Genomic DNA, 22,394 nt, shown 5'->3' on the forward strand with positions numbered 1-22,394 from the left:
GTAGTGAAGCCTGATGGTCTTATCAATATTTTTGGTTGCATTTTGGAAGCCCCGAGTAAAAACGCAACATAGAAAACGAATCGCCAAAACGCACCATTTCAAAGAATATATGGGTATCATGCACCCATTTCTCGCGAAATCGAAAATGCACGAACGGTCACGAACCGTAGTGGGTATAAAACTGTGGCCGATTCTTGGACCTACCATTTCTTGGTCAACAATGTCACGCCTAACTCAAATTCAGAGAAACCAGGCTATCGGACATAACCACAATTTACCGTAATGCTACACAGACCACAGATGACCTTCCTCAGAGAAGTCGTCACCACACCTCGACAAGATCGGCAGATTACCTGTCAACACCAGCGACATCCGTTCCTAACTGCAAGTGAAAGTGCGGGACACTGTGATCCGATGTCTCCGTTCCAACAACCTCAGATGTCGCTGACCAGCACGTCGTCCTGTTCTCCAACCACGGCATCGACAAGCACGACTTCAGTGGGCCCAGGGTTATCACAATTGTCATCATCGTGAGTGGAGGCGTGTCATCTTCTCTGATGAAAGTCGCTCTTGTGTCTCTCATGCGGCGGCGTCGATGTGATCGTTTCGCTGACAGAAACGTTGTGGAAAGGGATCCATGGGATGGACCTAGCTTCATGATATGGGCAGGGATTGGAGTTAGTGCGAGAATTGGACCCATGTGCTTTCTGAATGTTGGTCAAGGTCGGGGACATGGCGTCACTGCTCAGCGGTATATCGACCAAGTGATCAGACCCCACGTTGATCCATTTTTTGCACAACATCAACAACACATTTTCCAGCAGGACAACTCTCGTCCCCATGTTGCCAGAGCAAACATAGCCTTTCTGCAACAACACAACATCCGTGTTCTACCGTGGCCAGCCCTCAGACCTCATCTGAACCCCATCGAACACTTGTGGGATGAGGTTCAAAGGCGTCTGCACAATGTGCGCCCAGTCCCTACAACTACGCACAACTGCTCCGGATGTGTGCAGGAAGATCCCTAGGGCCTTCACAAATCGTCTGATCCACTCTATGTACAGGAGATGTGTGGCAGTGATCAATGCTAATGGTGGTCACACCAGGTATTGACTGACATTTGGGGTATTGACCCGAAACTGTGTAAGCCCTTAACATTTGAAAAAAACAGTTATGTCATCTGCCTTTTAATCCATTAAACTGTCTTCAGTCAATTTTTTGTCAGTCTTGCCCTATTAGTATTTCTTGTCTTTACTGTTGAAAATTAATAACATGTACATGATGTATACTGCATACTCGACTTGCGTTTCTTTTGCATGTGAGTATTTGATTGACGGTGAACCTTTCATCATGAGGATAACATTTATGAGGTTCGTCCTCATCTGCCCTTAAGCAGATATTTGTGAGTAAGCTGACTGTGACTTATTCGACATGGTTGCAATACGACCTCGTCATGTCTTGACTGACAACCAAAGTAGGTGTGACCGATTGTTGTTATAAATTCATGAAGTTTATTAATTCCTACCTGGGCGTCCCACCTTTTCTGCATAAGATCCCGAGTATAACTTTTGATGGTTGGTTTGAAATCCCTGTACGGGATAAGGAGTGGAGATAACGGTTTGTCAATAGCTGCTTTAACTGCAGCATCGGCTTTTGAGTTACCTGATATGCCTACATGCCTTGGCAACCAGCAAAAGACGATGTCACATTTGCCAGTAGAAAGGTCATAGTAAAGTTCTATAATATCGAGGATTCACTTTTAAGTGACTGAAAGCAAGGTAATAATCTGAAAAGATTATGAAACTTTTACAATGGTTTTGTACAGGTCAGTAGTGAAAATTTAACTATTATCTGGGATTCTTGAGGAAACAGTTTTGGATCCAATGACAGTGGCAATTGTAACTTCGCCACTAACCTTGGACCCGTCTTTAAAAACGGATCTATGAGAATTTTATTTTGTTGTAATTGGTTATATTTTTGTTGATATATCAAAGGATATGTTTCGACTGTTTTAGCTGGGCGAAGGTACGTTCAGCGTCTGGTTTCACCGTCTGCCAGGGATGAGAAGTCAGAAGACGGTAAGGTGATATGATATTAAGATCTATTTTAGTTGCAGTATGTGTGGTTGAATTCTGATTCCATGTGGTTGGACCAGGTTTAATGTATTTCGAAACAGGTCCTCATAAAGAGGGTTGAAAACACAAATATGCTGGATTTGACTGATAAGAGTGGTATTACAGTAGAAGTTTAATGCGGCATTGTTCATCGGCCACAACATACAGACTGTCCACAGGAGAGGTCCTAAAAGCTCTAAGACAGAGCCTTCTGCCTTAGTGATGTACAGAGTCAAATTTATCTAAGTTGCTTTTGCAGACTCCGACATAGATAATGGAACCATATTCTATTTTAGAGTGCATTAATGACCTGTACAAATAAAGGAGGGTTGCATGATCCAGAATTTATAACGACCTTTAGCAAGTCAAGATTCTTCAGGCACTTTGCCATTAGATATTTGATGTGTTGTAAGAATGTTAGATATGAGTCAAATACGAGTCCCAAGAATTTGACCTTCTCTCCTACCTTGACAGGAGTGCCATCTTAAGGCAATTCTGCGGTTTAGATTTACTACAAAACTCAATGGAGTTTGTTTTGCATTTAGAAAACTTGAAGCCATTTTAATCGGCCCATTTTTGAGTTTTGTTTGGACATAGTTGCAGCTGTCTTTCTATCGTATTCAAATTCTTACCACGACAAGAAATGCTAAAATCATCCTCATAAAGTGTCCCATCAACACAAGTGTTCAAAACTTTAGTGAGACTGTTGATTTTTATGGTAAGACGTCTGACTATCGAAAAGATCAAGACAGGACAGAGCCCACTCGTAGTTGAAATTGTCGTTTACAAACTGTGCAATGAAGTGAAGTAATGTCCCCCTCAATCAAAATTCACTCCAATGTTTTAAATGTCACAAGTCAAACATCCAAACTTGATAACACCACTTTAGTTTCCAAAATATACTCTTTAAAAAAAGAAATGCAAAGCCAGATTTGTGTGAGGTAGGAAAATACATTTATACGAGGAACCGTACAAGGTATTGCGCCAAAATGTTGTGGAGAGAGTACTTGGTGATTGTAGTCATCTCCGTTATGGGTACATAGTAAAAGCCAAGGGTGAAGGTCAGCAACCATCAATAACGCGTATGTACCCCGTTGGAATCGATAGCGGCCTGACATGTCCTGCCCCTGGAAGAGACGTGTATGCGAATCACACGAGTATGGGAATGGCAGACAACTCGCCCCTGAAACGCAAAAGCCAACTGCTGCAACGTCTGGGGTTGTGGTTCACTTTGGCGTAGCCGTCTATCCAATTCATCCCACAGGTGCTCTATCGTTTTCAAATCCAGGGATCTGGAGGGCGAGGGGAGAACATTAACGTTGTTGTTGTGTAGACAGGCTCTTGTGATCCGTGCTGTATGCGGTCGAGTGTTGTCTTGCTGGAATACACTGTTGCCGTTGGCTGCAGTTGGGAGGACGTGTTGTAGGAGAATTTTGTTGATGTATCGTTGAGCCGTAAGATTGCCCTGGATATGGACCAAATCTGTTTTGCCATGATGAGAGATATCCGCCCCCATCATAACGCTACACAGCACACATGTCACAAATCAAGTGAATTTAAGCAACGTTGGTCACAGAGAGTCCTTGGATGTGAACGTGTGAACGCGACTCCTTGGGCAAGGGACTTTGTTCTAAATATGCCTCTGTTCACCCAGAAGTGAATGGTAACCTGGTAGGGTGAGATGGCAATGTGGTTGTTAACCTTCTAGCACCCAACAGGCATCTAGGGTTGTCTTCTCCCAAGGGAACTGAGAATGATTCTTGAGTACACACTGATCCAGTGACCAGGGTAATAATAGCGTTTTAAGCATGTCCCTGAGTGGTGTGGAATTATGGGTAATATAAATAGCCTATTATGATTATGATTATGATTATTATTATTATTATTATTATTATTATTATTATGAAAATAAAAAATTCAGCAAAGAGGGTTTGGGTGATGCTGGTTAGGCTCATCATCAGCTCAGGGCCCTTGCCCCCTCTACACGCAGCCCAAACAGCGAATGAGACTTCTCCCAGAAAGTGCTGCCTAGTCAAACCCACCCAGAACTTTTCGGAGAATATGAAGACTCCCCAACACTGCAGCCTTCTGCATTACCCAGATTGTCAGAAGGGCTGTATTCCTGGTAGCAAACTGGGTACTCTCCTAATGTCAGTCAACTTGGTACTTGGGATGCAAGCGAGACATTTTTTGCTATGTTTTTCCTGAATCTTGTCAATCACAGAAAATTCAATAACAGAAATGATTTCATTGGATTTATCAAAAAGGACAAGATCAGGTTTGTTGGCCTGGATACCTCTCTCCTTGAAGTCTGGGCCTATTTGAAATGGCACTTTGCTTGGTTGACACTCATTTCTGTACCGTCCAGCAGTACAGAACCATCAACAAAATCAACACCGACATTGAGATTATGTCCCACATCATTGGCTCGTTTCAGCAAACAGTGGAATGCCTTGTTTTCATCATGAGTCTTGACATGCTTCACAAGACAAATAAATGTGCGCAAAACAATCCTATCATGAAGAGCCTCCACATTAATCGAACCACGCTCTCCCATCATAATTGGTAAATATAAGCGATTGAGGGAAGAGCGAGGGTGGTGGGATCTATTGTCTGACATGATTCTTCGTGTGAGGGTGTCAATACCCTGAATTTCTTGTTTCGTCCAATCAACAACATCAAAAGAATACGAAAGGACGGGCACAGCATAAGTATTTGTGGCTTTTACTTTATTGCAAGCGTTCAGCTCTGAACTCTAGATTTTCTTAAGTCTACATTTGTACTCTGCCCGAAGTTTTTCCTTGACATGGGCATTCTGGAGTTTGTCCCTAATCTGAATCCCAAAGTACGTATAAGGCCTGACCTTCCATGAGATGGTCAATAACTCCTCCTCCAAATAAACTGACTGATCCTCCCTCTTCTACATTGCCACGTTTCAGATGAAGAAAGTTGCATTTGTCGAGTCCAAAGGACATGCTAAGGGCTCGACAAGGAGAATTTTTTGAGTGTAGATCCTCCGTTGGCAATAAGTTCAAGGTCATCCATGTAAAGGAGGTGAGTAAGGGGTGTTGGGGATCTGAGCTGAGGAGGTCCAGAATGATAACCTTCCTCTTTGCTAAGCAAAAAGCTTAAAGAATTTATTATTATTATTATCCCTTACAGTTGATACATAGATACAACATTTATGAACAAAAGAAATGTTCATTCACGAACATTCACAAAGCTAGTGTGTGTGGTATGGTATGATTGACAATAAAGAGGTATATAAACAATAATAACAATCGCAAGTTAGGAGCGTTCGAGGGCGACGACTCGTGTGACTGCCTGCCACCAAGATTCCATGTGGTCCATGTTTTTCATCTATATATCAAGGCACCCCGGCACCTTGAGGTAGAGTATAGTATAGCTGCTACATTACACCCAGGTACCAGTGGTCACCGTACAGTATAGTTGGTACATAAAACCAAAGTACTGGTAGTCACTGTACAGTATAGTTGCTTCATTACACCCAGGTACCAGTGGTCACCGTACAGTATAGTTGCTTCATTACACCTAGGTACCAGTGGTCATCGTACAGTATAGTTGCTTCATTACACCCAGGTACCTGTGGTCACCATACAGTATAGTTGCTACATTACACCCAGGTACCTGTGGTCACCATACAGTATAGTTGCTACATTACATCCAGGTACCAGTGGTCACCGTACAGTATAGTTGCTACATTACACCCAGGTACCAGTGGTCACAGTACAGTATAGTTGCTACATTACACCCAGGGACCGGTGGTCACCGTACAGTATAGTTGCTACATTACATCCAGGTACCAGTGGTCACAGTACAGTATAGTTGCTACATTACATCCAGGTACCAGTGGTCACTGTACAGTATATTTGCTACATTACACCCAGGTACCAGTGGTCACCGTACAGTATAGTTGCTACATTACATCCAGGTACTTGTGGTCACCCTACAGTATAGTTGCTACATTACATACAGGTACCAGTTGTCACAGTACAGTATAGTTGCTACATTACATCCAGGTACCAGTGGTCACCCTACAGTATAGTTGCTACATTACATCCAGGTACCAGTGGTCACCCTACAGTATAGTTGCTACATTACATCCAGGCACTGGTGGTCACCGTACAATATAGTTGCCACATTACATCCAGGTACCAGGGGTTACCATGCAGTATAGTTGCTACATTACATCCAGGCACTGGTGGTTACTATATACTATAGTTGCAACATTACATCCAGGTACTAGTGGTCACCGTACAGTATAGTTGTTACATTACATCCAGGTACCGGTTGTCACCCTACAGTATAGTTGCTACATTACATCCAGGCACTGGTGGTTACTATATACTATAGTTGCAACATTACATCCAGGTACCGGTGGTAACCATACAGTGTAGTTGCTACATTACACCCAGGTACCAGTGGTCACCATACAGTATAGTTGCTACATTGCATCCAGGTACCGGTGGTCAGCGTACAGTATATTTGCTACATTACATCCAGGTACCAGGGGTTACCATGCCGTATAGTTGCTACATTACATCCAGGCACTGGTGGTTACTATATACTATAGTTGCAACATTACATCCAGGCACGGTGGTCACCGTACAGTATAGCTGCTACATTACATCCAGGTACCGGTGGTCACTGTACAGTATATTTGCTGTATTACATCCAGTTACCGCTGGTCACCGTACAGTATATTTGCTGTATTACATCTAGGTACCGGTGGTCACCGTACAGTATAGTTGCCACATTACATCCAGGTATCAGGGGTTACCATGCCGTATAGTGGCTACATTACATCCAGGCACTGGTGGTTACTATATACTATGGTTGCAACATTACATCCAGGTACCAGTGGTCACCGTACAGTATAGTTGCTACATTACATCCAGATACCGGTGGTCACCCTACAGTATAGTTGCTTCATTACATCCAGGTACCAGTGGTCACCGTTCAGTATATTTGCTGTATTACATCTAGGTACCAGTGGTTACCGTACAGTATAGTTGCTTCATTACATCCAGGTACCAGTGGTCACAGTACAATAAGGTTGCTTCATTACATCAAGGTACCAGTGGTCACCGTACAGTATAGTTGCTTCATTACATCCAGGTACCAGTTGTCACAGTACAGTAGGGTTGCTTCATTACACCCAGGTACCAGTGGTCACCGTACTGTATAGTTGCTTCATTACATCCAGGTACCAGTTGTCACAGTACATTATAGTTGCTTTATTACGGCCAGGTACCAGTGGTCACCGTACAGTATAGTTGCTTTATTACATCCAGGTACCAGTTTTTACAGTACAGTATAGTTGCTACATTACACCCAGGTACCATTGGTCACCGTACAGTATAGTTGCTTCATTACATCCAGGTACCTATTTTCACAGTACAGTATAGTTGCTACATTACACCCAGGTACCATTGGTCACCGTAAAGTATAGTGGCAACATAACATCCAGGTACCAGGGGTTACCATGCCGTAGAGCTGCTACATTACATCCAGGCACTGGTGGTTACTATATACTATAGTTGCAACATTACATCCAGGTACCAGTGGTCACCGTACAGTATAGTTGCTACATTACATCCAGGTACCGGTGGTCACCATACGGTATAGTTGCTACATTACATCCGGGCACTGGTGGTTACTATATACTATAGTTGCAACATTACATCCAGGTACCGGTGGTCACCATAGAGTATAGTTGCTACATTACATCCAGGTACCAGTTGTCACAGTACAGTATAGTTGCTACATTACATCCAGGTACCAGTGGTCACCGTATAGCATAGTTGCTACATTAAATCCAGGTTGCAGTGGTCACCATACAGTATAGTTGCTACAGTACACCCAGGTACCAGTGGTCACCATACAGTATAGTTGCTACATTACATCCAGGTACCGGTGATCAGCGTACAGTATATTTGCTACATTACATCCAGGTCCCAGGGGTTACCATGCCGTATAGTTGCTACATTACATCCAGGCACTGGTGGTTACTATATACTATAGTTGCAACATTACATCCAGGTACCGGTGGTCACTGTACAGTATAGCTGCTACATTACATCCAGGTACCGGTGGTCACTGTACAGTATAGCTGCTACATTACATCCAGGTACCGGTGGTCACCGTAAGGTATAGTTGCTACATAATATCCAGGTACCAGTTGTCACCGTACAGTAGAGTTGCTACATTACATCCAGGTACCGGTGGTCACCGTACAGTAGAGTTGCTACATTACATCCAGGTACCAGTGGTCAGCGTACAGTATAGTTGCTACATTACATCCAGGAACCGGTGGTCACCGTACAGTATAGTTGCCACATTACATCCAGGTATCAGGGGTTACCATGCCTTATAGTTGCTACATTACATCCAGGCACTGGTGGTTACTATATACTATGGTTGCAACACTACATCCAGGTACCGGTGGTCACCATACAGTATAGTTGCTACATTACATCCAGGTACCTGTGGTCACCATACAGTATAGTTGCTACATTACATCCAGGTACTGGTGGTCATCCTACAGCATAGTTGCTTCATTACACCCAGGTACCAGTGGTCACCGTACAGTATAGTTACTTCATTACACCCAGGTACCAGTTGTCACAGTAGAGTATAGTTGCTTCATTACATCCAGGTACCAGTGGTCACCGTATAGTATAGCTGCTACATTACACCCAGGTACCAGTGGTCACTATACAGTATAGTTGCTACATTACATCCAGGTACTGGTGGTCACCCTACAGTATAGTTACTACATTACATCCAGGTACCAGATGTCACAGTACATTATAGTTGCTTTATTACGGCCAGGTACTAGTCGTCACCATACAGTATAGTTGCTTCATTACATCCAGGTACCAGTTGTCACAGTACATCAAAGTTGCTTCATTACACCCAGGTACCAGTGGTCACCATACAGTATAGTTACTTCATTACATCCAGGTACCGGTTGCCACAGTACAGTATGGATGCAACATTACATCCAGGTACCGGTGATCACCCTACAGTATAGTTGCTACATTACATCCAGGTACCGGTGGTCACCGTACAGTATAGCTGCTACATTACATCGAGGTAGTGGTGGTCACCCTACAGGATAGCTGCTACATTACATCGAGGTAGTGGTGGTCACCCTACAGTATAGTTGCTTCATTACATCCAGGTACCAGTTGTCACAGTACAGTATAGTTGCTACATTACACTCAGGTACCATTGGTCACCGAACAGTATAGTTGCCACATTACATCCAGGTACCAGGGGTAACCATGCCGTATAGCTGCTACATTACATCCAGGTACCAGTGGTCACTGTACAGTATAGTTGCTACATTACATCCAGGTACCGGTGGTCACCATACAGTATAGTTGCTACATTACATCCAGGAACCGGTGGTCACCGTACAGTATAGTTGCCACATTACATCCAGGTATCAGGGGTAACCATGCCGTATAGCTGCTACATTACATCCAGGTACCAGTTGTCACAGTACAGTATAGTTGCTTCATTACATCCAGGTACCAGTGGTCACCGTATAGTATAGTTGCTACATTACATCCAGGTTGCAGTGGTCACCATACATTATAGTTGCTACAGTACACCCAGGTACCAGTGGTCACCATACAGTATAGTTGCTACATTACATCCAGGTACCGGTGGTCAGCGTACAGTATATTTGCTACATAACATCCAGGTACCAGGGGTTACCATGCCGTATAGTTGCTACATTACATCCAGGCACTGGTGGTTACTATATACTATAGTTGCAAAATTAAATCCAGGTACCGGTGGTCACCGTACAGTATAGCTGCTACATTACATCCAGGTACCGGTGGTCACTGTACAGTATATTTGCTGTATTACATCCAGTTACCAGTGGTCACCGTACAGTATATTTGCTGTATTACATCTAGGTACCGGTGGTCACCGTACAGTATAGTTGCCACATTACATCCAGGTATCAAGGGTTACCATGCCATATAGTGGCTACATTGCATCCAGGCACTGGTGGTTACTATATACTATGGTTGCAACATTACATCCAGGTACCTGTGGTCACCATACAGTATAGTTGCTACATTACACCCAGGTACCAGTTGTCACCGTATAGTATAGCTGCTACATTACATCCAGGTACCAGTGGTCACCATACAGTATAGTTGCTACATTACACCCTGGTACCAGTTGTCACCGTACAGTATAGTTGCTTCATTACATCCAGGTACCAGTGGTCACCGTACAGTATAGTTGCTTTATTACATCCAGGTACCAGTGGTCACCGTATAGTATAGTTGCTTCATTACATCCAGGTACCGGTGGTCACCCTACAGTATAGTTGCTACATTATATCCGGGCACTGGTGGTTACTATATACTATAGTTGCAACATTACATCCAGGTACCGGTGGTCACCATACAGTGTAGTTGCTACATTACATCCAGGTACCAGTTGTAACAGTACAGTATAGTTGCTTCATTACATCCAGGTACCAGTGGTCAAAAGTACAGTATAGTTGCTACATTACATCCAGGTACCAGTGGTCACCGTATAGTATAGTTGCTACATTACATCCAGGTTGCAGTGGTCACCATACAGTATAGTTGCTATAGTACACCCAGGTACCAGTGGTCACCATACAGTATAGTTGCTACATTACATCCAGGTACCGGTGGTCAGCGTACAGTATATTTGCGACATTACATCCAGGTACCAGGGGTTACCATGCAGTATAGTTGCTACATTACATCCAGGCACTGGTGGTTACTATATACTATAGTTGCAACATTAGATCCAGGTACCGGTGGTCACTGTACAGTATAGCTGCTACATTACATCCAGGTACCGGTGGTCACCGTGAGGTATAGTTGCTACATAACATCCAGGTACCAGTTGTCACCATACAGTATAGTTGCTACATTACATCCAGGTACCGGTGGTCAGCGTACAGTATATTTGCTACATAACATCCAGGTACCAGGGGTTACCATGCCGTATAGTTGCTACATTACATCCAGGCACTGGTGGTTACTATATACTATAGTTGCAAAATTAAATCCAGGTACCGGTGGTCACCGTACAGTATAGCTGCTACATTACATCCAGGTACCGGTGGTCACTGTACAGTATATTTGCTGTATTACATCCAGTTACCAGTGGTCACCGTACAGTATATTTGCTGTATTACATCTAGGTACCGGTGGTCACCGTACAGTATAGTTGCCACATTACATCCAGGTATCAAGGGTTACCATGCCATATAGTGGCTACATTGCATCCAGGCACTGGTGGTTACTATATACTATGGTTGCAACATTACATCCAGGTACCTGTGGTCACCATACAGTATAGTTGCTACATTACACCCAGGTACCAGTTGTCACCGTATAGTATAGCTGCTACATTACATCCAGGTACCAGTGGTCACCATACAGTATAGTTGCTACATTACACCCTGGTACCAGTTGTCACCGTACAGTATAGTTGCTTCATTACATCCAGGTACCAGTGGTCACCGTACAGTATAGTTGCTTTATTACATCCAGGTACCAGTGGTCACCGTATAGTATAGTTGCTTCATTACATCCAGGTACCGGTGGTCACCCTACAGTATAGTTGCTACATTATATCCGGGCACTGGTGGTTACTATATACTATAGTTGCAACATTACATCCAGGTACCGGTGGTCACCATACAGTGTAGTTGCTACATTACATCCAGGTACCAGTTGTCACAGTACAGTATAGTTGCTTCATTACATCCAGGTACCAGTGGTCAAAAGTACAGTATAGTTGCTACATTACATCCAGGTACCAGTGGTCACCGTATAGTATAGTTGCTACATTACATCCAGGTTGCAGTGGTCACCATACAGTATAGTTGCTACAGTACACCCAGGTACCAGTGGTCACCATACAGTATAGTTGCTACATTACATCCAGGTACCGGTGGTCAGCGTACAGTATATTTGCGACATTACATCCAGGTACCAGGGGTTACCATGCCGTATAGTTGCTACATTACATCCAGGCACTGGTGGTTACTATATACTATAGTTGCAACATTAGATCCAGGTACCGGTGGTCACTGTACAGTATAGCTGCTACATTACATCCAGGTACCGGTGGTCACCGTGAGGTATAGTTGCTACATAACATCCAGGTACCAGTTGTCACCGTACAGTAGAGTTGCTACATTACATCCAGGTACCGGTGGTCACCGTACAGTAGAGTTGCTACATTACATCCAGGTACCGGTGGTCACCGTACAGTATAGTTGCTACATTACATCCAGGAACCGGTGGTCACCGTACAGTATAGTTGCCACATTACATCCAGGTATCAGGGGTTACCATGCCGTATAGTTGCTACATTACATCCAGGCACTGGTGGTTACTATATACTATGGTTGCAACATTACATCCAGGTACCGGTGGTCACCATACAGTATAGTTGCTACATTACATCCAGGTACCGGTGGTCACCATACAGTATAGTTGCTACATTACATCCAGGTACTGGTGGTCACCCTACAGCATAGTTGCTTCATTACACCCAGGTACCAGTGGTCACCGTACAGTATAGTTACTTCATTACACCCAGGTACCAGTTGTCACAGTAGAGTATAGTTGCTTCATTACATCCAGGTACCAGTGGTAACAGTACATTATAGTTGCTTTATTACGGCCAGGTACTAGTCGTCACCATACAGTATAGTTGCTTCATTACATCCAGGTAGCAGTTGTCACAGTACATCAAAGTTGCTTCATTACACCCAGGTACCAGTGGTCACCATACAGTATAGTTACTTCATTACATCCAGGTACCCGTTGTCACAGTACAGTATGGATGCAACATTACATCCAGGTACTGGTGATCACCCTACAGTATAGTTGCTACATTACATCCAGGTACCGGTGGTCACCGTACAGTATAGCTGCTACATTACATCCAGGTACCAGTGGTCACAGTACAGTATAGTTGCAACATTACATCCAGGTACTGGTGATCACCCTACAGTATAGTTGCTACATTACATCCAGGTACCGGTGGTCACCGTACAGTATAGCTGCTACATTACATCGAGGTAGTGGTGGTCACCCTACAGTATAGCTGCTACATTACATCGAGGTACTGGTGGTCACCATACAGTATAGCTGCTTCATTACATCCAGGTACCAGTTGTCACAGTACATTATAGTTGCTTTATTACGCCCAGGTACCAGTGGTCACCCTACAGTATAGTTGCTTCATTACATCCAGGTACCAGTTGTCACAGTACAGTAGGGTTGCTTCATTACATCCAGGTACCAGTTGTCACAGTACAGTATAGTTGCTACATTACACTCAGGTACCATTGGTCACCGAACAGTATAGTTGCCACATTACATCCAGGTACCAGGGGTAACCATGCCGTATAGCTGCTACATTACATCCAGGTACCAGTGGTCACCATACAGTAAAGCTGGTACATTACATCCAGGTACCGGTGGTCACAGTACAGTATAGCTGGTTCATTACATCGAGGTACCGGTGGTCATCGTACAGTATAGTTGCTACATTACATACAGGTACTGGTGGTCACCATACAGTATAGTTACTTCATTACATCCAGGTACCGGTTGTCACAGTACAGTATAGTTGCTTCATTACATCCAGATACCAGTTGTCACAGTACAGTATAGTTGCTTCATTACACCCAGGTACCAGTGGTCACCATACAGTATAGTTACTTCATTACATCCAGGTACCGGTTGTCACAGTACAGTATAGTTGCTACATTACATCCAGGCACTGGTGGTTACTATATACTATATTTGGAACATTACATCCAGGTACCAGTGGTCACCATACAGTATAGTTACTTCATTACATCCAGGTACCGGTTGTCACAGTACAGTATAGTTGCTACATTACATCGAGGTACTGGTGGTCACCCTACATTATAGTTGCTACATTACATCCAGGTACCAGTTGTCACAGTACAGTATAGTTGCTTCATTACACCCAGGTACCAGTGGTCACCATACAGTATAGTTGCTTCATTACATCCAGGAATCAGTTGTCACAGTACATCATAGCTGCTACATTACATCCAGGTACCGGTGGTCACCGTACAGTATATTTGCTACATTACATCCAGGTACCAGGGGTTACCATGCAGTATAGTTGCTACATTACATCCAGGCACTGGTGTTTACTATATACTATAGTTGCAACATTACATCCAGGTACCAGTGGTCACCGTACAGTATAGTTGCTACATTACATCGAGGTACCGGTGGTTACCCTACAGTATAGTTGCTACATTTCATCCAGGTACTGGTGGTCACCGTACAGTATAGTTGCTTCATTACATCCAGGTACCTATGGTCACCCTACGGTATAGCTGCTACATTACATCCAGGTACTGGTGGTCACCGTACAGTATAGTTGCTTCATTACATCCAGGTACCGGTGGTCACCCTACGGTATAGCTGCTACATTTCATCCAGGTACTGGTGGTCACCGTACAGTATAGTTGCTTCATTACATCCAGGTACCGGTGGTCACCCTACGGTATAGCTGCTACATTACATCCAGGCACTGGTGGTTACTATATACTATAGTTGCAACATTACATCCAGGTACCAGTGGTCACCGTACAGTATAGTTGCTGTACTGTTATCATACTGCATTATGCCACTAGCGGCTGTGATGGTGTATAACATATTAGAGTAATCTCCCTTGGCGACCTAGCCGTCGGGACCCCCTGTTTTACCAGATGTACCACCCGTGTATGTATGGCAATAAATACAAGATGGAACACAGAATGTCATTCTCCATTATTTATTCGTCGGAGGCAGCAACAGCCTAGGGCTAGTTCAAGTGCTACAAATCATTCCCAAAGCGTGAGAATATTACATGGTGTCAGAGTCATGGATCTTTCCGGAATCCCCACCCCATCTATGGACTGGGAAGCATCAAACCTGCCTGATGTGTGGCGGCATTTTAAACAGCACGTGCAACTGATATTCGACGGACCGTTGGTGGAAAAGTCGGAAGAATCGAAGTGCTCATACCTCCTACTTTGGGTGGGAGAAAAAGGTAGAGATGTTTACAATACATGGACAGGCATTTCTGATGATGACAAAAAGTTACTTCAAACTTACTACACTCGCTACGCAGCATACGTCCAGCCAAAGTTGAATCCTGTTTTCGCAAGGTACAAATTTAATAACGAAGTTCAGGGGTCATCTCACTTTGATCAGTTTGTGACTAGATTAAAGCTGCTAGCTACAGATTGTGCATTTAATACATCTGATGAAATGGTGAGGGACCGCATAGTGTTCGGCACATCATCTACTAAACTTCGTGCAAAATTGATAAATGAAGGGGAGAAATTGACACTCGAGAAAGCAATTCAAATGGGACAAAGTTTGGAATACTCTCAGGAACAGTTGAAAACAATTGCCAACCCTGAGGTACATACAGTTTCAGCCAGTGATAATTCCCATCGACACAAAAAGTATCATTACTCCCGACAGAAATCACAACCTGTAAAACCCCACAACACACCAAATAGAAGATCATCAAACAGTGATGACAAAACACATAGTCAGTGTAGAAACTGTGGTAGATCACATTCTAAGCGTGAACCGTGTCCTGCCAAAGGTAGAAAATGTGACAATTGTGGAAAGTGGAATCATTTCAAGATTGTGTGTCGCTCAGTGAAAGTCAATGAGGTTGTGACAGATGAACGCTTTGATTCAGGGGACTCAGACTTTCTCATAGACTTAATTGATAGCGTGGATACATCTAGTGATGTTGACAGTGTCCACTCCAAAACTGAGGATACTAACCAGGCTTTTGTTACTGTGAAGGTAGGAATTAAGGGCATACCAGTGGAATTCAAATTAGATACAGGGTCTCAGGTAAATATCATACCAGCTGGATTATTCCCCAAAATTGGCACTACAACTGTACTCAGTAAACCGCCCAAACAGTTGATGGCGTATGGCGGTACACATCTTCAAACTCACGGTACATGTAGCTTACCTTGTCAGATTGATGATCGTGAATTCACAGCTGAGTATTACGTTGTAGAGACGGAATCAAACCCTGTACTCAGTCTCAAAACATGCCTTGAATTGGAGCTTATCCAACTTACCTGTGCGGTTGATACTTGTGGATCGAGTGAGAAATCTGGAAAACCTCTTGAGAAGAGCACCATTCTTGCAGAATATGCCGATGTGTTTGAGGGCATTGGGCTCTTTCCAGGTGAATGTACGATACACATCGATCCGAGTGCTATCCCTGTAGTTCACCCACCACGAAAAGTTCCAGTCGCACTTCGTGAAAGACTCAAAGACGAACTTGATCGGATGGAAAAGTCAAACATTATCACAAAGGTTGATGAACCAACTGAATGGGTCAACTCTTTAGTAATCGTTGAAAAGCCACACTCAAAGAAACTGCGCATATGCTTGGATCCATTGGACCTGAATCGTGCTATACAGCGTCCACACTACCCAATGAAAACACTTGAAGACATCCTTCCAAGCCTCTCTAAGGCTCGTTATTTCACTAAACTCGATGCTCGATCTGGATATTGGGCCATCAGACTGGCTGAGGAATCTTCATTTCTTACAACGTTCAACACCCCGTATGGACGTTACAGATTTCTTAGACTACCCTTTGGGATACGTTCAGCACAAGATGAATTTGCAGATGGCGTTGCAGCCATAGTTGATGACGTTCTGGTGTATGGAAGTACTCCCGAGGAGCATGATCACAACCTGCGGAACATGCTTTCCCGCTCCCGTGACAAAGGTATTAAGCTTAACGAAGAGAAGCTTGAAGTTGGTGTCACAGAGATCCAATACTTTGGACACATCTTGAGTGCTGAAGGCCTCAGACCGGACCCAGCTAAGGTCTCTGCTATATGCTCAATGAATCCACCACGTGACCGCTCTGAATTGGAAATAATTCTTGGAATGGTTAATTATTTAGCCAAGTTTGCTCCTAATCTGTCCGAGATCACCAGCCCTCTGCGACAGCTCCTTCCCAAAGACGTTGAGTTTGTGTGGGATCATCCTCAGTCCACAGCGTTTCAGAGAATCAAGGATATCATCACACAGACACCTGGGCAAGTTCTTGCCTACTACGACCCAGACAAGGATCTAACACTCCAAGTTGATGCATCCAAGCATGGTCTTGGTGCCGCTCTCTTACAGGATGGGAAGCCTGTCACTTATGCATCTAAGTCTTTGACCACCACGGAGGTCAATTATGCACAGATCGAAAAGGAAATGTTTGCTATCCTGTTCGGCTGTAAGCGTTTCCACCAGTATGTTTATGGTCGGCATGTGAAAGTCGAGTCCGATCATAAACCTCTCATCTCTATCATGAAGAAGCCTCTTGCTGTCGCCCCTGCTCGGTTACAGCGTATGATGTTGCAGCTACAAAAGTATGACCTCACAGTTGAACACAGACTTTGGAAGGAAATAGTAGTAGCTGATACACTTTCACGCAAGTCAGTGCCTGATACCTACCCGCACCTTTCAGAAGGTATGGACGCGCATGTCCATATGATAGTATCAAATGTTCCTGTCAGTGAGAAGAGGATGGAGGATATTAGACGAGCCACAGAAGCTGACCCTCAGTTCTCCTTGCTCCAACAAACTATCATAGATGGTTGGCCTGAACATAGGAAGCCATGCCCAGGGACAATACTTGAATTCTGGAACTTCAGGGACCAACTTGCCTTCATGGATGGCATCATATTCAAGGGCCAGAAAATTGTCATACCCAAGTCCCTGAGGACAAGTATGCTTGACAAAATTCACACTGGACACATGGGAGTTGAAAAGTGTCTCCGACGTGCTCGTGACATTTTGTTTTGGCCCAAAATGTCGAATGATATCACAAGTCTTGTACTCAACTGTTCTGTGTGCCTAGAGAGAAGAAACTCTAACCCCAAGGAACCCCTCATATCACATGACATTCCCAGTCGTCCTTGGCAGACCGTGGCCACAGATCTCTTCTTATGGGACACCCATGATTTTGTGGTCGTTGTCGACTATTATAGCAGGTACTTTGAAGTTTGCAAATTACCCAGCACCAAAAGCACCACTGTTATCAATGCTCTCAAAGATGTATTTGCGAGACATGGGATACCGGATAAGGTGATATCTGACAATGGCCCCCAGTACTCCTCACAAGATTTTGCTCAGTTTGCAGAAAAATGGGACTTTGTGCATGAGACATCAAGCCCTCGTTACCCACAGTCAAATGGTCTTGCCGAGAAAACTGTCCAAACAATCAAGCGCATTTTTTCCAAGGCGAAGACAGATGGCAGAGATCCACACATTGGTATTCTAGAGTACCGTACTACCCCAATGGAGGCAAATCTATCACCCTCTCAGCTACTCATGGGTCGACGATTACGATCCACATTACCTTGTACCCAACATCAACTTTTGCCTGGATCTGTTGATCATTCTCAGTACCAGAAAGTACTACAAGCAAGTCGGAGGAAACAAAAGCACTACTACGATACTGCTGCCAAGCCCCTGTTGCCCCTTAAAACAGGAGAAGCAATTCGTGTACGACAACACAATAACTTGTGGACACCTGCAGTAGTCACAAAGCAGCACAATTCCAGGTCTTACACTGTTCGCACTGGCGATGGAGCGGAATATCGTCGCAACCGACGTCACCTACTAAAGACACGTGAAAAGCATGACATACCTGAAATGAACATTGATGTCACAAGTAGTGAGTTACCACGTGTTCCACAGACTGACAGAGCCGTTACCTGTACTCGTGATACAGCTGAGGTCAAACCATCTGATGACCCTGTAACATCACCGATCCCATCACGAACACACAGTCCCCAGAAAGTTATTGACAATGCCAATAATCAATATATCACTCGTTCGGGTCGGGTTGTCAAACCCAAGGTTATTGCCTCAGTGTAGTTTTTACCAGTTTTAGCTCAAGATGATTGTAAGACTATACAACAGTCAACCACAGTAAGTTTGTATCAGTGTCATTCTGATAGGCTATGTAGGCCACTTCACAATTTTAGTTAGAATTTACAGTCAAGAATTGACAACCTTAGATTTATTAGTTGTAATTCAAGTTTGAAGTGTTAAGCATCATTGAAGTAATAGAATATAATCAATATCAAGTGTCTACTCTTTGTAGTCGTTTTCTGTGCTCTGTAGTTCACTTACTGTTAATGTGTCAAACTTTTTTTTATAAGAAAAGGGATGTACTGTTATCATACTGCATTATGCCACTAGCGGCTGTGATGGTGTATAACATATAAGAGTAATCTCCCTTGGCGACCTAGCCGTCGGGACCCCCTGTTTTACCAGATGTACCACCCGTGTATGTATGGCAATAAATACAAGATGGAACACAGAATGTCGTTCTCCATTATTTATTCGTCGGAGGCAGCAACAGCCTAGGGCTAGTTCAAGTGCTACAAATCATTCCCAAAGCGTGAGAATATTACAGTTGCTACATTACATCGAGGTACCGGTGGTTACCCTACAGTATAGTTGCTACATTTCATCCAGGTACCAGTGGTCACAGTACAGTATAGTTGCTTCATTACATCCAGGTACCAGGGATTACCATGCTGTATAGTTGCTACATTACATCCAGGCACAGGTGGTTACTATATACTATAGTTGCAACATTACATCCAGGTACTGGTGGTCACCATACAGTATCGTTGCTACATTACATCCTGGTACCAGTTTTCACAGTACAGTATAGTTGCTTCATTACATCCAGGTACCGGTGGTCACCATACAGTATATTTGCCACATTACATCCAGGTACCAGGGGTTACCATGCCGTATAGTTGCAACATTACATCCAGGTACCTGTTGTCACCATACAGTATAGTTGCTACATTACATCCAGGTACCAGTTGTCACAGTACAGTATAATTGCTTCATTACATCCAGGTACCAGTTGTCACAGTACAGTATAGTTGGTACATTACATCCAGGTACCAGGGGTTACCATGCCGTATAGTTGCTACATTACATCCAGGTACCAGTTGTCACCGTACAGTATAGTTGCTTCATTACATCCAGGTACCAGTGGTCACAGTACAGTATAGTTGCAACATTACATCCAGGTACTGGTGATCACCCTACAGTATAGTTGCTACATTACATCCAGGTACCGGTGGTCACCGTACAGTATAGCTGCTACATTACATCGAGGTAGTGGTGGTCACCCTACAGTATAGCTGCTACATTACATCGAGGTACTGGTGGTCACCATACAGTATAGCTGCTACATTACATCCAGGTACCGGTGGTCACCGTACAGTATAGTTGCTACATTACATCCAGGTACTGGTGGTCACCGTACAGTATAGTTGCTACATTACATCCAGGTACTGGTGGTCACCGTACAGTATAGCTGCTACATTACATCGAGGTAGTGGTGGTCACCCTACAGTATAGCTGCTACATTACATCGAGGTAATGGTGGTCACCCTACAGTATAGCTGCTACATTACATCGAGGTAGTGGTGGTCACCCTACAGTATAGCTGCTACATTACATCCAGGTACCGGTGGTCAGCGTACAATATAGTTGATGTATTACATCCCTGCACTGCTGGTTACCATATTGTATAGTTACTACATTTATACTTATCTTGGTGCATGGCTATATGTTTAAATACGTTTGTGCATATCTGTATGTTTGCGGAAAATGCAGATCAAAATTTGTACATGCGAAAGCAGATAAAACGATCAAACAATTGTTACATGCTGCCACCGACAAGGTGCTTTTAGGAATATTTATGAGAGGACTTGGCCCTCCAACGTTACCATTTAATTTTATGTCCGCAGCAATATGGGTTACGTCACACATACATGTAGCAGGTATCCTCTGGTATGGTCAAATTTGAGGGAAGCAACGATATGTTTTTTCTGGTCACTGATATATGTTCAACTCAATGACCACATTGACATACAGACCTACCTGTTTTTCTGTGTCTTTCCCTTTGTGCACAACCACCGGTGTAACGAGTCGCTCACAGTAACTTCCCTCCAGGAGCGCCACACCTGATGGACGCACAACGCTGTCATTCTCGAAGTAAAACAATACATTCTGATACAAGACAAAATGTCGTTGCTGCCATTTACCAGTGTCAGAACTCTTCTTGAATAGGAAACCATTCATACTGTTTTCATGGCGAGCTTTACTGGCCAGGTACAGTAACTGGCCCTCGTTAAAACGGATTCCCTTCTGCATTTGTAACCAGCAGAGAAGATATGAAAAGAAAATCCTGCCAGCAAAGTGTATAAAGCAGTGAGGTTTCGTTCAACAATAAAATTTATAGCCAATTGAAGCACTTTCAGGCTATAATCAGCTACAATTATCGCCGAATCTTCGAACAATAAGGAATCACAATCCTAAGGTTGCATGTTATGGACAATATTTATCATAAAAAGTACAATGAATCTTTTTCACTTCCGACTAAAATAGAGGGTGTAACAACTCTTACACCCAGAGTAACAACATTCCCATCATAAAAATTTCCATCCCACACAGAGCTAACACTTCAATCACATGTGCGTCTCAACCAGGTCGATATTGTAGCAAGTTGGATGTCCCTTCACTGGTCACAACATGAGCGCCGATACCTGATTGCTGAGGCGACGTGACACCGATTGCTACTTAGGTATCCCAGTAGGTTTGTTATTGTTATCTCGCAACTAGCCGAACATCTAACACCTGGTTGGAATGCCGGAGTAGCTGGGGACCTGTCGCCCATATCGTTACCTAACTGTATCTACCGAGAACTGAGGACATTAGTACAAACTAGGATAACATAGACATAAACAGTTTCGTTAAATGGTGTTTTAACGAGAACGAGCAGAGCATCTGCCACCTACGACTCCGTCATGGGAGTAACTATGGGCACATGTTAGGTAAATGCGGCCTTGGCGTTTGCTGCGTTCAGCTGGAAAGTTGCGGGGCCATTTATTGGCAGTAGATACGATCGATACATGACATTACAGTACGAATGACATCTGCTGTCTCACCGACACACACACGTTTTGTTGCCAGCCAATACTGACGGCCATTAATACAGCTGAATACTGTAGGGCGCTTGTGCTGTCTCTGTTGTCTTGAACCATTGTCTGCATTGGTTTGTAGAAGCTAAATACCTCAGAAAGTGATATTTACCTTGCATCGTCAAAACTGGAAATTAATTGCT

General features: G+C 43.7%; 1 protein-coding gene across 2 annotated transcripts in view; it reads right to left on the bottom strand.

Moving 5' to 3' along the window:
* LOC124136483 (ras-specific guanine nucleotide-releasing factor 2-like) overlaps positions 1-22,174 on the bottom strand; it is a 977,843-nt gene extending 955,669 nt beyond the window's left edge. For both annotated transcript variants that reach the window (XM_046502407.2, XM_046502406.2), the window contains exon 1: positions 21,152-22,174. In XM_046502407.2, the coding sequence (XP_046358363.1) occupies positions 21,152-21,424 (273 nt within the window). In that variant the 5' untranslated portion in view covers positions 21,425-22,174. The remainder of the gene's footprint in view (positions 1-21,151) is intronic.
* Between the last annotated feature and the right edge of the window lie 220 nt (positions 22,175-22,394).

The sequence above is a fragment of the Haliotis rufescens genome, unplaced genomic scaffold, assembly GCF_023055435.1.
Source record: "Haliotis rufescens isolate VD_foot unplaced genomic scaffold, xgHalRufe1.0.p SCAF_1, whole genome shotgun sequence".
Taxonomy (NCBI): Eukaryota; Metazoa; Mollusca; class Gastropoda; order Lepetellida; family Haliotidae; genus Haliotis; species Haliotis rufescens.